Source organism: Megalobrama amblycephala, linkage group LG4, assembly GCF_018812025.1.
Source record: "Megalobrama amblycephala isolate DHTTF-2021 linkage group LG4, ASM1881202v1, whole genome shotgun sequence".
NCBI classification, from domain to species: Eukaryota; Metazoa; Chordata; class Actinopteri; order Cypriniformes; family Xenocyprididae; genus Megalobrama; species Megalobrama amblycephala.
The window spans coordinates 8984008-9002217 of record NC_063047.1 but is presented as its reverse complement, the minus strand read 5'-3'; the positions used below and the strand labels follow the sequence as shown (position 1 = coordinate 9002217).

At 35.4% G+C, this 18210-nt stretch overlaps 1 protein-coding gene across 2 annotated transcripts in view; it reads left to right on the top strand.

The window, feature by feature from the left end:
• Positions 1-18210, top strand: part of slc4a5a (solute carrier family 4 member 5a) — a 44489-nt gene that overhangs the window by 22428 nt on the left and 3851 nt on the right. The window contains exons 9-25 of one of the 2 annotated variants that reach the window (XM_048187271.1): positions 1175-1267; positions 1977-2032; positions 4946-5103; positions 5198-5285; positions 5441-5595; positions 5678-5806; positions 6370-6544; positions 6707-6840; positions 7053-7324; positions 11201-11235; positions 11625-11816; positions 12764-12877; positions 13007-13168; positions 13273-13451; positions 14024-14096; positions 15341-15409; positions 16504-16677. In XM_048187271.1, coding sequence (XP_048043228.1) covers positions 1175-1267; positions 1977-2032; positions 4946-5103; positions 5198-5285; positions 5441-5595; positions 5678-5806; positions 6370-6544; positions 6707-6840; positions 7053-7324; positions 11201-11235; positions 11625-11816; positions 12764-12877; positions 13007-13168; positions 13273-13451; positions 14024-14096; positions 15341-15409; positions 16504-16677 — 2258 coding nt within the window. Of the gene's footprint in view, positions 1-1174; positions 1268-1976; positions 2033-4945; positions 5104-5197; positions 5286-5440; positions 5596-5677; positions 5807-6369; positions 6545-6706; positions 6841-7052; positions 7325-11173; positions 11236-11624; positions 11817-12763; positions 12878-13006; positions 13169-13272; positions 13452-14023; positions 14097-15340; positions 15410-16503; positions 16678-18210 lie in introns of both variants that reach the window. The other variant, XM_048187270.1, reaches the window with a different exon arrangement.

The following is an 18210-nucleotide window of genomic DNA, read 5'->3' as shown; positions in this document are numbered from 1 at the left end:
GACCTGAATGAGTTCTTTTCTATATTGCATATATTACAATACATTAATTTCATCATTCATTATTCCAGGTATTACTCAATTAACAAATCCTTATTTAAATTTTTCCTTTCTTTTTGAATTAATTTTTTTTGTGTCATTATCTTTCTAAAGGCCAAAGTATACTTCACTTTTTATGCGTACGTGAGGGTCAGCATACAGATTTTTGTAACTTTATAATTTCCGCCGGATTTCTGTAACTGTGTATGTGCAACCTGCACATACAAATTTAAATTGTGTTCGACTGTGCGCAAAGTATACTTTCAACTTTTTTTTACGGTGATGTCATCATCCACCTCAGTTCTGTTGAGGACCAGCCGCTAACACTCTAGATAAAGAAAATCAAAAGCACAAGAATATTTATTATATATTTTCACTGTTGGACAGAAACCTTGTTCAAAACTGTTACTTTTCAGGACCACTGATAGATGTAAAAGGTGACCAGTAGCATTGGTTTATGACAAAAAATAAAAATTATGAAATATAATATATAGCCTATTAAATGAAATATAATATGACTTTCATCCATCAAATATACAAAAGCAGCCATGTTGAGACATGAAATGTGTGGCAGATGAGCAGTTGTCTGCAGTAAATATGTTCCTACTTGCGAACATTTGCAAAGCTTTCTATATGGGTCATTTTTTACCCATTTGTGTAAAATTGATGTAGAAACACAAAAGCTATGATTTGTGAAAATCAAAGACAAGATATTTAAGGAATAGCTGGAATAAATAAATGACAAAATAAATTTCTTTTAAAGATTCAGCGAAGAAACACTCAGTCATGATTGAAATAACATAGTAAATAAATACAGGTAATTTTTGCCCCATGTGTGTAAAATTGATGTAGACATACAAAACTGTGTTTGTTTATAAAGTAAGAAAGAAAAAATGAACATAATGGTTTTTGACAATCAAAAACAAGATATTTAAGGAATACCTGGAATAAATAAATGATAAAATACATTTATTTTAAAGATTCAGCAAAGAAACACTCAACCATGATTGAAATTACATAGGAAATGAATACGGGTCATTTTTGACCCATGTTGCGCATTAGAAGGGGTTTTCATAGCTTGTGCACCAAAGGGTTAATAGGTAATTTAAATAGTTGTAATGTTGTTTGTCTTTCATAGCTCGGAGCCCAGCCCGAACTCCTGCCACTGGAGCAAATTTTAATCGCTCTACAGAAGATCTGCGCAGCAAACAAGCAAACTATGGCCGACTACGTGAGTCTGTGTCTCTTTTCATCCTTTTTTTTAATATTTCATATTCTGGTAATGTCACAGCTGGTTGAAGAGCTGGGAAGAAAATAAAGCTGGATCTAAGTGCATCAGTGCTTTATTTACAAACTCACAACACTCAGGATTCTCTGGATCAAAACACGAATGGAATAACTTCATGCAACGAATACCAAACAAAGACAGACAGAAAGCTAGCTCATTATATACAATATCAAACCAATCAAAGCAACAAGTAACAAGTGTTCAACTAAATCGGTAACCTAGGCAACCAAGGTCTATTGAATCATATTAACAGATATTTGTTGAAATTAGCATTAACTAAGATAACTGTTCTTCATTGTTAGTTCATGTTAACTAAAGTTGACAAATAAAACTTTACTGTAAAGTGTTACCCATAGAAAGTGTCAGTGATCTTTAGGTTTGGTTAAAACTGATTAAAGAGTTAATTCTGCTTAGGGTAATGTGATTGATCAACATTTTGTGTTTTTAATTAGCTTTTTTATAGAAACGTTTTTCATTAAATCTGTCCAGAAAGAGTATTCAGATGTTTAATTAGTTAGTGAGTGATGCTAGATTAGTTGTCAAATAGCTAGTCAGCTTTATATCCTGTTGGAGTAGAGTAAGACTTATTTATCATTTTGATTAAAAATTTGTAATTACATTTCTGTGCATATGTGTGCCTGTGTGTGCGTAGGCCACGCTCAAAGCAGGAGTATGAATGACATTGCAGACACACCAAGCACGGACCAGGTGAGTCACATGGTATCACAATGTGTCTTTATCTGTTATAGAAAGCCACAATTTGACAAGGCACAACAGCCATTGTATTGTTCACAATAGCGTCTGCACAGATTTTTTGTATTTGCTTTAAAGATATTTTTAGCTGCTGTTTTCAGTTTTCCAGACTGACAAATTCAGACAGATTCTATAAATCAATGCCTCTTCTAATTTCTTTATAGTCAAACTATTGGAATATGATTGATAACTTAAATCAACGCAATTTATGTTTTTTCTGAATATAAATTAAAAAGATATATTTTTAGATTTGACCATGTTTTGAGGTCACAGAAAGCAAGTCCTGTAGTCCTTCAGAATCATCACCAAAATGAGAAATTCCGGCCATAATAAACTTTCCATATTTTCATATTTGTGTGTATGTGGTTCTGCTGATCTGGTGTGCTCTGCATTGCTGTAGTCTGGTGTCTAGGTCATTATTGATCTGCCATTGGTAAAACGTGCCATCTGACTATGTGGTCCTCGTGCTAAGCTCTCACATGCAGAGAGATACCCGGGAGCTGCGGCCCGCTCCCTCTGGAAAATGGTGTCACTGTTTTTTTCCATAAGCACTCAATGTACAAGGCTGTAGCCACCAGTCACAATACGCATTTATTACTGTCCTGCTTTTGTGCTTTGCTATTGTATCAGGAATGTATTAATTATTTTTACCTTTAAAATGTAATTTATATCTTTGCTCGTTAGTCCTGTCTTAACAAAAAGCTCCCATTAGCTGGACTTAAACAAAATAATTTTGACAAAAAGACTATATATAAAGACAAGCAGAAAACAATGAACTTCCTTATGGCATATTGAAACTAAACTTTAAATTTATAAACACAGAATCTGTAGTCAAGTATAATATTAATCATCTTACATATTTCAATACAACACAAATTCTTGATTAATACCTGTACGCTTGTCACTCAAAAGTTTGGGATTTTTAAGAAATAAATATTTTCATTCAGCAAGGGTGCACTAAATTGATCAAAAGTGACAGTAAAGACATTTATTATGTTACAAAAGATTTCTAATGAATTATATTCTATTGTGTCTCCTGAATAAATTAACAGCACAATTTTTTAATTTTACATAATACGTTAATAATAAGAAATGTTTCTTGAGCACCGAATCGGCATATTAGAATGATTTCTGAAGGATCATGTTTCACTGAAAACTGGAGTAATGGATGCTGAAAATTCAGATTGCCATCACAAGAATTACATTTCAAAATACATTAAAATAGAAAACAGTTACTTAAAATTTTTAATATTTAAAAATAATAATATTGTTAAATATTTAATATTTAACAATATTTCTGTATTTTTGATCAATTAAATGCAGCCTTGGTGAGCATAAGAGACTTTTGATCGGTAGTGTAAATCATTGAAAAAAATGATTGAACATTTTTTCTTGACTTCCTTGTTTAAAATCAAGCTTGTTATAGAAATAGGACAACCTTATTTCACTCCCTCAAAAGGCTGTTGTATAAATTTTGTAAAACTCATTTCAATTTTGTTCATGGAGATATGAAAAATATAAAACATTGTTTGGAGGAACTCTGCTGTTAGCCAAAGAAGTTAGATATTTTGGTTTTTGGAAAATATGCCTCAACACATTGAGCTCTGTCTGCCAGATAACCCAATAGCTTTTCTAAACTCCATTCATATGCATCCCTCATGTACAATGTGCAGTTGATATATAATCCTGTGAATGGCATAACAGCGGGGGATGAATGCTTGGTTTATGATTTGTTTAAAAAAAAGACAGAAGGAAAGCAGAAAGGCTAATCTAAATCCAGACTGCCTTTTACTCAAGGGTTACAGAAGGAATCGTGCTGATAATTGTGGTGATAAAGCCTGAAGACGTTTTTGTTGCACTTTATTTTACAGTCTTGTTTTGCCTGTACATACTATATACTTATTGTAGTAATTACAATAACTGGTTAACTTAAACCTACCACCCCTAAACCTAATCTTAACCCATGTAACCTTATATTATTCAGTGCTTTCTTGGTAAATACACTGAAAGAACATTTAAAGTGCACATACTGTAAAATAAAGTGCAACTGACTTTTTTTTGTTTTCAGCGAGTTTAGAATAGTACAAGTGAGTGTGTGAACAGTAGTGAACAGCAGTAAATCAACTATTGTGTTTAAACTTTTGTGTTTAAACAGGTAAACTTGCTTCACAAAGAGCCCAGCGTTAAGTTGAGCTGAGAGTTTTGTTTACGTATTACATTGATGCGCTCTCGATATTTGTTATTAAAATAAATAACCATAGAAAATGATAGTGATAGTTGACTTTTCACAGTGAAGTAACTCACCAGTACCAGCAGCTAAAAAGGCTCCCCACACAATGACACCTTTTCCTCCATGCTTCACTGTTGTGGACATGCATTTATTACTATATTTCTCTCCAGATTTTTGAAGACACCCCTCTGGAACATCATCATGCAACTCGTGTTTCATTGTGATTCATCACTCCGCACATAACTTCCCATATTCTGACAAAAACGTAATTCTGTCTTTGATGTTTTTCTGAGACAGCAATTACTTTTCAAGTAGTGCATTTGCTTAAATTTAGCACTTTTCCTGACCAATAATACAATTAAAAGCTTTTAAATAAGACAACATGAGGGTCCTCTGATGGAATAGAAGGGTTAAAGACAACTTAAGGGTCCTGTAACAGAAGGGTTAAATGACAACAGTAGGGTCCTGTTATGGAATAGAAGAGTTAAAGGGCTGTAACTTTCTAAGACCTTGATGACATTATGATGGAACAGAAGGGTTAAATGACAACAAGGGTCCTGTGATGGAACAACATATGGGTCCTTTTGTACCCATCAAATCCTTTTATATTACTTTTTCTTTGCTCACTTTGATTTCAGCTGAAGAACAAGTTCATGAAGAAAATCCCCAGAGATGCAGAGGCATCCAATGTTCTGGTGGGAGAAGTGGATTTCTTAGAAAAACCCTTTGTTGCTTTCGTTCGGCTGTCTCAGGCCACCACTCTTGGGGGTCTGACGGAAGTCCCAGTGCCCACCAGGTAACAGTTTTGCACATTCACAGTATTTTTGTAAAAAGATCATGGAAAAAGTTCAATGAACTAAGGATTTGAATATGTATCTCTTAATGGACAGATTCTTGTTTGTGCTACTTGGGCCTCCTGGTAAAGCCAAATCTTACAATGAGATTGGACGTGCCATTGCCACTCTTATGGTGGATGATGTAAGTTTGATTAATTTGTTTGTTTGCAATAAGTATCTTTCATACAGTCTACAGTACATTCTCATCATCTTTAATGTTCAGTTCTTCCAGATGAACTTGGATAAACATTGCCATTTAAAGTGATCCAAGATTGATTTCCTCGATTTTATCCGCAGCTCTTCAGTGACGTAGCATATAAAGCCAGGGACCGGGAGGATCTGATTGCTGGCATTGATGAGTTCCTGGATGAGGTGATTGTTCTTCCACCTGGAGAATGGGACCCCAAAATTCGCATAGAACCCCCCAAAAAAACTCCCTCAGCAGACAAAAGGTAAAGCTAATTCTTCTTCTGTGGCTTTTTTTACGGCCCAAATGCTTCACATCTTTACTTTCCTCTTTGTTTCTCTGAAAAGGAAGTCTGTGTTTTCCCTCAATGAGCTGGGTCAGATGAACGGGACAGCAGGTGGTGGAGGGCCTGTTGGCGAGGATGAAGAGATGCCTGTTCCACATGAACTTGGTGAAGAATTGGCATTTACGGGGAGGTGGGTGTGTGAATACACTGACTGACATGATTAGACATTATCCATCCATCAATCCATTCATCCATCCCATTTTAATTCTGCCTTATGTTTGCCACCTCAATTCAAATTCAGCTTAAATTCAGGAATTTAATTGAAATTTAAATGACGGCCACACAGAGTGTATGGCCATTTGCCTGTTGATCTTTAGGACCCAATGTTCTTGTACTTGTACTTTACCTTGCAGAGTCTCTAAAACGCTTCAGCTGAAAGTTTGAAAAACTCTTGAGTATACCTTTTGGGTATATATATTTGTTTTATCTGACTTTACAAATAATTGGAAGGTACTTTAGAGCTCCGAGGCTTAGTAGAGTTCATATCTTGATCAGTATGTCCAAAAAGGAAAATGCAATGCGCTTTTTGGAACTGCGCTAAAGGGTATGCTAGGACTTAGAGATAGAAAATGGCTGGCAGTACTCGGTGCTAATATTCAAGATAGATCTTGCCTCTGTTTGTCTGTCTAATACAAGCTAAAGAGGACAGGTCCCTGATGAATAATGGATTAAACATCTATGTTTACGGGGCAGGTTCTGTGGTGGCCTTTTCCTTGACATCAAGAGGAAGCTTCCCTGGTACCCGAGCGACTTTTATGAAGGCTTCCACATTCAGTCCATCTCTGCGGTGCTCTTCATCTACCTGGGCTGCATAACCAATGCAATCACCTTTGGGGGCCTTCTAGGGGATGCCACAGACAATTACCAGGTACACCTCACAGTTTTCTACTTGACACTGAACATGACAGTTTGCTTAAAGTTGCATGTCATCATCTTTTATGGAGCATTTAACAAGCAGGTTTGTGACCTAGCTTCATCTATAGCCCTTTTCTTTTTTGTCCTCCTCTTTCTCACCTTGTTTCCTTGTCAGGGTGTGATGGAGAGTTTTTTGGGCACCGCTCTAGCGGGAACGGTATTCTGCATGTTTGGCGGTCAACCTCTCATTATTCTCAGCTCAACAGGCCCCATCCTCATCTTTGAGAAGCTGCTTTATGAATTCAGCAAGTGAGAGAGCCATCCGCACAAATCCATCATAGTTTCACAGTCTATTATTGAGGACAATAAAGTACAGCCTTGATTGCTCACTTTCATAAACCCAGTAAAAGACCCTCATAAATCATCTCTCTTCACTGATGCAAATAAGCTCTTGCTCTCTTGTGTTCGCTGCTCTAGTATTTATCTCTCTTTATTTTTTCTTTAAACTTTCTTTTCCTCAGAAATAATGGGATTGATTACATGGAGCTTAGGCTGTGGATCGGAATACACGCCTGCTTGCAGTGCTTACTGTTGGTCGCTATGGATGCCAGTTACATCATAAAGTACATGACGCGCTTCACGGAGGAAGGTTTCTCTAGCCTCATCTCCTTCATCTTCATCTCTGATGCCATCAAGAAGATGGTGGGATCCTTTAAATACTATCCCATCAACACCGACTTCAAACCAGACTACGTTACGGCCTACAAGTGCGAGTGTGTGGCTCCAGATCCGAGTAAGTCCATTCTTGGCATAGAGCACATCAGTTCTGAAATGAAGAATTAATTGTGTAATAAATTAGATGTAGAGCAATATTACCTTAATTTAGTGTGCCAGGATTTACACATGAAGAACAAATGGTGCAATAATGTGCAATTAGTTAACAGTGCAGTACTTATGTTCATTGTTAAATCATATTTGTTCAAAATACCTTTATTTGTTAATAAAGTTATTAGTTTAGATTTTTAAAATGTAGGTAAATTATTTATTTTCAATTTATCTTTTTATTTTTTTTAAGGTTTTGTTAGTTTTAACTATCAAAACCTGTGATTTAGTATAGTGTTTATCTTTTTAGTATCTTAGGACTGCTAAAGTTATTTTAGAGTTTGTTTTTTTTTACTTCCGTAATTCTCAATCTGGAAATTCAGCTTTGCCATCACATGAATTACAAGAAATTACATTTTAAAATATACTAAAATAGAAAACAGTTATTTTAAAGTGTATTAATATTTCACAATATTACTGTTTTACTGTATTTTTGATCAAGATCAAATAATGCAGCCTTGGTGAGCATAAATAGACCTCTTTCAGAAACATAAAAAAATCTTACTGACCCCAAACTTTTGAACGGTAGTGTATGTACTGTAGAGTGAACATTATTCTAGATTAATATGCTGTAGAGGTATGATTCAATGTTATTTCATCATACTTTAAACATTAGATTTTGGTAAGGAATCAAACCTTATTGTAAAGTGTTACGGAATAAATTTCACTTTGGAGTAACTGCACTGTCAAAATGCATACATTCATATGTCAAATAGTAATTTCTCGATTAAACAAAGTTCCACTGGGTGTTTGCTGCAACGTGATCCGAGAATCCGTGTGTATTTTAAGTAAATTGTGGTTCTACCACACGCACATTTACTTACGTTTTCATACACAAAAACGTACAATATTGACATATTTATAGCACTAAAACGTAAAAATACTTACATATTAACAGCAATAAAACGTAAATCATTTACGTATCCAAGTGTGAATGTGTATGAATTCCTATGTATTAATGTTAAAATCGTGGCATTGTTTTAAATCTGTTGTATTCGATTGTCATACCAATACATGTTTTTAGTCAAATTTATTAAATGCATTTACTCATCTACTTAATATGAAATAACATTTCTGTTCGTGACTTGTGCTGCAAACTTGTTTCGGAGGATTACTGTCACGGACACACAGACGAGATGTACAAATCCAAGTGCAGCATTTATTGTAGGGTAATCCAAAGTCGTATATCCACAAAACAGGCAAGGGTCAAACTCCACATAAACAGTCCACAAAAAACAGAAAGCCAGAGGTACAAAAGTGAACGTAACATAATTGTAACAAACCACAAACAAAGGCAGAAACAACTGAACAGACACTGACGAGGAAACACAAAACAGCTGGGTGCAATGAATGGGATAATGAGCAGTGGCGGCTGGTGCAAAAAATATTTGGGGGGGCACAAAAAAAAAAAAAAAAAAAATTTAGAAATGCAGGAATGAATAGGCTAATTGTTAAATAACCATTTAACAAGTGATATAATAATGTATCTATCTAAAACATGGAAAATTCAGTATTTAAAGCATGCCATAGGGCTGAGATCTAAATAAATAAATAAATCTGTATTTAATTTAAAAAAAACTATTTTATTTAAGATCCTGCCCAATATTGTCCTAGAAACAATGTTCATATTGAAGGCTATAAAAACAAACATGAATGTAATTGTGTAGTATATGCTATAAATTAGTGCAAAAAAAGGGGTCAAATCACATTAGGCCTAGGCTACATTCTAAAATTGTACCTTTACAATCTAAAAACAAAATGTTTTTTGAAGCAGAAATTAAATACAATAAACTAAAAATGAAAATAAATAAAAACAAAAGAACAGACTAATAATTATTATTATTTTGATTACCCTACAATAGTCACTTTACACAGTTACTGCTATCGTACAAATACACTTAGTTGTAGGTTCGAAATTCTACATAATTATGTTCGTCAACAAATATTTTGAGCAAAATGTATTTTACTCAGATTGAACTCCGTCTGTTCGGCGCGCGACGGCGCTCGTTCACGGAAGTTTGTGCTTGCTGAAGGCTCGTCCACGCCTGACTGCAAAATGGAAATATTTTCTCGACTTTCTAACTTTTATAGATGGAGAATATGTCTGTGAAAGTCATGAGTCCGCCATTGTCACATAACATTAATTAAAAATCGCGCCACTACTGGCCAAGCCCTCATTTGAGCAGTATGGGGGCGACAAAAAAATCGCCCATTGCAGATAAGAATTGAGGACGCTGATTGGCTAAATTTTATGTCACATCTTGAATATATTTATATATTGAATAGGCATTTGACTAAATTCTACAAAGACCCACCTCCTTTGGGCGATTTCTCGATTGCCCCTCAGCTGAAATTGAGTGGTGCACACAGAGAGGACATATGGTGATTGTGAAAAAAAATATTTTCCACAGATGATTTTCTAATATATTACATCATACAAATATACATTTAAATAATTTATATGATTATAATTTTGCGTGTGTGGTTCAGGGAGGGCGGCGCCCTAGCGCCCTCTATTGGCCAGCCGCCACTGATAATGAGTCCAGGAGGTGAGTATGGGTAATGAAGTCCAAAACAGTGAAACAAGAGTCCATGTTGGAGTGCCCTCTAGTGGCTAAATGGGGCACTCCAACTCATGATCATGACAATTACATAATGTTAAACAAGACTACACTTTGAAACCCTAAAAGTTTGTTTTCTGTGCGACACAGAAGGCGTTTTCTCCTATGCAGCGAGTGACAATACAACAATAAGATACACCAAAGTACAACATAAATTCACAAATCACATCAATTTTATTTGTTCGCTGTATTTGTTTGTAAGGAACAGATCTAAAATCATCCCTTTATCCGGCATTCTTTATCTTCATTCTCAGCAGCGTCTGTCACAGTCAAAGCCCGCGCTTTGTGATTATGCTTGTCTGTTAATCTTTTATTTATAACAGTACGTAGTTTTAAGAAATGGTTATGGGTAGGTTTAGGGGTAGGTGTAGGTGTAGGATTAGTGGCTCAAAATATCTTTTTAATGTTATATTTTTACTAAAATTGTCATTTTCCTACACATTTCTGTCCATTTTGTTTTATTCTTATAACATTCTGTATAAAATGGGTTTTTATCTACAAAACGATAAAAGGGAAATTATACATATATCTTCATGTTTTAGGTTTTTATATCTTTTATATCTTTATCTTTATAGTTTTAGGTTTTTTTCACTGTAAAAGTATTTTTACGTTTTAGTGCTATACATACGTCAATATTGTACGTTTCAGCACCGTTCAAAAATGTACGTTTTGTGTCTTTGAAAGTTATGTATTAATACCTACGTATTAACAATGAGACCAGGCTGGATTAAAGAGAACTGGTTGAGTGCATGTGATTATTGTAACTTATTTGTGTTATGTTTGTTTTTGCTGCAAACCCCAAACGTGGCTGCTGATTGATGTGAGTACATTTCAATATGCGTGAGTTTCACCTGGACAAATAGCATGTTTTTTTTTTGTTTTTTTTTATGAGTTTGTACTTAGTCTAATGGCCTGCAGAAGTGAATGAAAAGTAGCAGTGAGGTCTTTTGAAAGTAGTTTAGGCATGCTGGATTATTTCAAAAACCAAATGAAAATTTTATTCGGGCAACACCTGCAGTCATTTACATTTGCCAAAGCTGGCTTTGATCCTGGATAAATCCTTCTAACAAAGTGTTATTCATATTTCCATTCGTTCTGCTCATTTTCCTCTCTGATTCTCCCTTTCTCTGTTTGTTCAGTGGCACCAATGATCTTCGATGTTGTAGTCCCAGTGCCAGATAATTCCTCTGCTCTCTTTGGTGTAAGTGCCTATTGTCTTCACCTCACTCACATCTGTATTAACATTTGTGTTAGCATGACCTCAATTAGATTACAGCCTAGGAATCCACTGTATTTGCACTAACTATCACTGATTTTATAGCCCACAATGATATTTTGTGTTTTTGTATTATGTCAGATGAGTGACATCCAATATAATTTAATTAAAATTGACACTTTTTTTACTGATCTTGCCTGCTGTATTGCACTGTGTTTTTGGTCCTGTCCTGTTTTATTCTCTATTTTTCTCTTTTTTTTTTTTTTTTTGCCATTTATCCACCATGAAACCCTTCTATCCTTTACTTTGTCTACATTCCTCCCTCCTATCCCTGATTTGTACCTTTTGTCTCTGCATTTCTCCCATCTTCTCAGTTAAACGTAACAGCTCTGGACTGGACTCAGTTGAGTAAGAAGGAATGTGTGAAATATGGGGGCTCACTGGTTGGAAAGTCCTGCAAGTATGTTCCAGATCTTGCTCTCATGTCCTTCATTTTGTTCTTCGGCACCTACACTATGACTGTCACTCTGAAGAAGTTCAAATTCAGTCGCTACTTTCCCACAAAGGTAAAAAAAAAAAAAAAAAATCCTGATTTTTACACTTGCACTTTCTAACTTTCACTTCATCATTGTTAGTATCTTAGACATGTCTTTTCTTAAGATATAGTCAGACTCAAGGTTTTGACATAAGAGGAAAAGTTGTCAGTCTCTAACTTTTATTCTGCATTTTCCTAACTACTGATGGGATTTAGTGAGATCAGTAGGATCTTATATAGTGTTAGAGCAATCAAGAGCTTTATACCTGCAAAATCATGAAAGGTGAGCAAGGTTTAATCCTGCATGTGGCACACAAAACTTATATTAATGTTTATTTAAAGCATGTATTTATGCTGTGCACTTCTTGACATGTATGATGAAACATTTTGAGAAAAATAGGACTTTTTTTTTTAAGAGTATAACAAAGAATAATTTTATATGTATTATTAGTATTGTTGTTTATTATTATATACCTTGAGTACAAGAGTCACGTCACTACAACACCCTTTATGCGTTCTATTACAAGACCCTTGACAGATTTGGTTGGATCTCCCAAACTTAGTTTGTAGTAATTATTATAGTGAAAACAAAATCGGTGTCCATCAAATGCGCACTTCAGTATATCTGCGGAAGTAGCACATCATCTGGGAACTTTACGCTTACTGTTTTTTTAATACTATGTATTCGGACATACTACTTTTTGGTGTACTGTTTTTCGCATACTATATAGTAGGGAAGTATTCAATTTCGGATGCAGTGTATGTGTTTGGAAGCATGCATCTGTCTCTGAGTGCAAGCATTAAATAAATAAAAACTCTTCAGTGATCTTGTGTTGACATTCATTTCTGTATTCAAAACTGCATAATTCATAGGTTTGCAGACCAGTATATTATTATGTATCTTTTCAACAACATTGAGCTATATTTCTGCAGCTACATGTTTTATTCATTCCTTTAATATATTTTGTTTCTATCAAGCTGAGGAAGTTAATTAGTGACTTCTCCATCTTCATGTCCATCATGACGTTTGTGGGGCTGGACATGCTTATAGGATTGAAAACACCCAAACTCATTGTGCCCACGGAGTTCAAGGTGAGAGTAAATGAAGCTCAACTCGTATGTTCTGGAGAATGAAACTTTTGTTTTTGTGACTTTTCAATAAAGCTTCCTCTTTAGTTTTTCTCAAAGGTGTATTGGTTATTTTGTTTTCAAATCATGTAGCCCACGCGCCCTGACCGGGGTTGGCTCGTGATGCCATTCGGAAAGAATCCATGGTGGGTTTACCTGGCAAGCTCCGTCCCTGCTCTCCTCGTTACTATCCTCATCTTCATGGATCAGCAGATCAGTGCTGTCATCGTCAACCGCAAGGAAAATAAGTTAAAGGTATCCATGCAATGAACAGATCCTTAATCACCCCTGTTCTTTTCATTTACATTGACTTCCTCACATTCCCATTCCCACATTCCCTCACAATCTGTTTGTTACAGAAAGGTTGTGGGTATCACCTGGATCTACTGTGGGTGGGCATTCTGATGGCAGCCTGCTCTTTTATGGGTCTGCCGTGGTATGTAGCAGCCACTGTTATTTCCATCGCTCACATTGACTCGCTGAAGATGGAGAGCGAGTCTAGTGCTCCAGGGGAACAGCCACAGTTCCTGGGTGTGAGGTGAGAAAGACATAGACAACTTGTTTAGCAACCATAGCAGGTACGCACTGTGGTCTCACACTGATAGCGTTTCTGATTAGCTCTATACAGAAAAATAAGTGATTTTTAGCTTAAGCCATAAATTATAAAATGGTTATTGAGGGTGGGCTATCAAAGCTTATTACAAACTTGATTGGCATGACATCTAATTTACATGAGCAGGTAGACCACATTTATATTCAAATAGTAATGGAACAGATGCCAAACCTCAAAATCTAGCTGTAAAGTGCTTAAATCAGTTGGATACAGTCGGAAACACTGAAATAATTATGTACTGTTTACGTGTCTGGTGTAATCAAGGCACTTACTATCAGTGACAAATGTTATGTTTAAGAATTTACATTAAGTAGAAAATGCCTACTTAACACTAAAAGTGTTTGCTTAAGAGGCTGCCAAACATAACATAACATGTAGCTACTTTGTTATTGTGCATGATATAGAATACAAATTGTGGCTGTTCAGTACATATATCACAGTTCTCCACTCACAGAATGTCTCTTTCATTTTTGTTCTGCTTCTCTTCAAAATTACAGAGAACAAAGACTGACAGGAATCCTGGTGTTTGTGATGACAGGAGTGTCTATCTTCCTGGCCCCCATCCTACAAGTGAGCTTGTTGAAATGACAGAGATAATTAATACTGACTGGCCTATCATTTAGGGTAGATTAGCAATTATTATTATAAAAATGCTCAATGAGGATGTCTGTATAATCTACTCTGCTTTAGCTGTACTATCTCATATAGGTCAAGAGCAAACTAATCTTATATACACTACCATTCAAAATGTTTTTAAATGTATTTGAAAGGAGTCTCTTATGCTCAACAAGGCTGCAATTATTTGATCAAAAATACAACAGAAACTGTAATATTTTGAAATATTATTGCACAATTAAAATAACTGCTTTCAATTTTAATATATTACAAAATGTAATCTATTCCTGTGATGGCAAAGCTGAATTTTCAGCAGTCATTACTGCAGTCTTTAGTCTCACATGGTCCTATATTAATCATTCTAATATGCTAATTTGCTGCTTAAGAAGCATTTCTTTTTATTATCACAGTTGAAAACATTATTTTTTGTGGAAACTGATAAAAAAACATTTTTCCTTTTAGGATTCTCCAAATTATTTTACTTTTTTTACTATCACTTGTGATCAATTTAATGCATTCTTGCAATAGGAGTTTTAATCTTACTGACACCAAACTTTTGAACATTTAAATTTTATGTATTTACTTAAAATACTCTGAATTTCTAAAACAGTTAAAGTGAACAGAATATCAGCCTGAAAGTCGTTTTTTATTATTTTCATGTGACTTTAAATGCACATGAAATGTTTTTAAAGGTCGAACATTCTAAGAAAACCTTAATAAAACTAACCTTTTAAAAAAAGGTAAGGAAGCATTTGCCTTAAGAGCCACTGCAGGAAGTGCACCATTTTGTTAAAATGAAGTGCAAAAGCAAGCTACATCTGTTTCTCTGACATTCGTTTTACTTCCATAATCTGATGAACCTGGAAGAAAGTGTAGGTTTAATACATCAGTAAATTGATTGGATGGTGTAAAGTGGCCTTTACATACTGTACCAGAATGGAGCCAGACTGAGAATGTGAGTCCTTTAAAACAATGATTAAATAGCGTTATCCAATAGCATTCATCACCTGACAAGTGACATCAACAGAAAGGAAGTCTGTTTCAGAGGAAGAACAAGTTTTGCATTTTTTATATAAGGAATGCTTATTATATTATAAATGTTATATGATTAAATCAGGTCAGTTTTGTCTTCATGTTGACTTTGAATGTAACTGCTGTTGTTTTGGCAGCTGAAGTGTACTTTTTATTTGTTTTTGTAGTTCATTCCTATGCCGGTCTTGTATGGGGTGTTCCTTTACATGGGTGTTGCTTCTCTCAGTGGTATCCAAGTAAGTGCCTTTAGGGATATAACCTTTTCCAACCCCTCCTCCTTCCCCTCACAGCCATTACTGAACTATTTGGAACAGTTCTGATAGCCAGTGTACTTTTATGGTTTTTGACATTGCTAAGTTATAATATCATACCAAAATTTCAAACTATACAAGGAAAAACATCACAACCTGCACTGTCAATGTGAGTGTAACACTCATTTGTATGCACACTACAATTGTGTTTAGTGATTAGAAATGAGTGATTTCTCCACACTGTGACATTGCAGGGATAGAAGAGTGTGGTGTTGTGGGAATGGATATTTGCATGCTGGCTGGGTTTACTGAGGCAATTTTGAGCTGCATTTTGATGAGGCTGTCAAACGGCAGTGAGAATCCACCCTCTTGTGTAGCTTGGCAGTGGCCAGGTGCTTCTTTGCTGTGCTCTAGTAGTCTAGTTTAATGTCAGCTAGAGAACAAGAGGAGGACAATTTCAAAATGATGAACCTGGAGCGGAGACTGTATACTGAATGAATACAAAACTTCATGTTACCTAGAGGATAAATACTAAAAAGTTGATGTTGTCTTTAAACATTAAAGTGTTCTTTTCTATGTGACAAGCTTTGGCATGTGAAAGTGAGGTAAAAGAATAGACTAAAAAGTAGGGCAGAAAAATTAGTTTATTTACTCATCATGACATTTCAAACCTGAATGACTTTGTTTCTGACTTTCTTGATTTCACAAAGGACACAAACACATCACAAAAATCATCTACATTACTCTTGCGCTACATTTAAAGCCTTCTAAAGCCATTCGATAGTTTTGTGTGAGGAAAAGTTAAAATTTTAATATTCTACTCAAATGAACTACAACCAGATCCATCCAATTTGTGAACAAATCATTCAGATCGAATCATTTTGTAAAGTGAATGAAATTATTAATTAAAAAAAGGTTTGACTTATCCTGTTTGAGCTGAACAAGCCTGGTTCTCATTCACTTTCATTAGATGGAAAAGAGTCATTTGGGTTTGAAATGACATGAGGGTGAGTAAATAATGACAGATTTTTTTTTTTTTTTTGTCCACTGCGTATCTAATCCAACATTGTCTTTCATAGTTCTGGGACAGGATCAAACTGATCATGATGCCAGCAAAACACCAGCCAGACTTTTCATACCTGCGTCACGTACCGTTGAGGAGAGTCCACCTGTTCACACTGGTTCAGATTGTGTGCTTAACTGTTCTCTGGGTCCTCAAATCTACATTCCTCGCTATCATCTTCCCAGTCATGGTATGGTAACATATATTGGCACACATTATCCCGTCAGCACTCACATATATCATGACTCATAAAACAATATTCGTTTCAATAAAGCTTTCTGAATGTAATCTATTTAGTAAGGGATTATTCTACTTTGTATTTTTGTACTTTGTAGTTCAATCACGCTGTGAACAGGCCTTTCTGTTCATCAGCTGAATTTCCAGCGGTCTGTGATTTAGTATATAATTAACTTCTCAAGGTTTTTAAAATGAAAATTCTGTCATTAATTACTCACCCTCATGTCGTTCCACACCCGTAAAACCTTTGTTCATCTTTGGAACACAAATTAAAGGGTTAGTTCACCCAAACATGAAAATTCTGTCATTTATTACTCACCCTCATGCCGTTCCACACCTGTAAGACCTTCGTTCATCTTCGAAACACAAATTAAGATATTTAGTTGAAATCCGATGGCTCTGTGAAGCCTTCATAGGGAGCAATGACATTTCCTCTCTCAAGATCCATAAAGGTACTAAAAACATATATAAATCGGTTTATGTGAGTACAGTGGTTAAATATTAATATTATGACACCAAAAAAACCCCAAAATAACGACTTATTTAGTGATGGCCGATTTCAAAACAATGCTTCAGGAAGCATCGGAGCGCGATGAATCAGTGTGTCGAATCTGCTGTTCGGAGCGCCAAAGTCACGTGATTTCAGCCGTTGGCAGTTTGACACGCGATCTGAATTATGATTCGATACACTGATTCATTTATGCTCCGATGCTTTATGAAGCATTGTTTTGAAATCGGCCATCACTAAATAAGTCGTTATTTTGGTTTTTTTTGGCGCACCAAAAATATTCTCGTCGCTTTATAATATTAATATTGAACCACTGTACTCACATGAACCGATTTAAATATGTTTTTAGTACCTTTATGGATCTTGAGAGAGGAAATGTCATTGCTCCCTATGAAGGCGCCATCGTATTTCAACAAAAATATCTTAATTTGTGTTCCGAAGATTAACGAAGGTCTATCGGGTGTGGAACGGCATGAAGGTGAGTAATAAATGACAGAATTTTCATTTTTGGGTGAACTAACCCTTTAAGATATTTTTTCATAAAATCTGATGGCTCAGTGAGGCCTGCATTGACAGCAAGTTCATTTACACTTTCAATCACCCAGAAAGCTACTAAAGACTTATTTAAAACAGTTCATGTGGTTCAACCTTAATGTTATGAAGCGACGAGAATACTTTTTGTGTACCAAAAAAACAAAATTACTTTTATTTAGTGATGGGCGCTTTCAAAACACTGCTTCATGAAGCTTTACAAATCTTTTGTTTCGAATCAGGGATTCGGAGCGCCAAAGTCACGTGATTTCGGTAAACAAGGCTTCGTTACGTGATAAGTGTTTTGAAATTTTAATGGTTTACCACTGGGGGTGTGACTTTGGCAGTTTGACTCACGCTCCGAACCACTGAATCGAAAAAAAAAGATTCATAAAGCTTCGAAACTTCATGAAGCAGTGTTTTGAAATCGCCCATCACTAGATATTG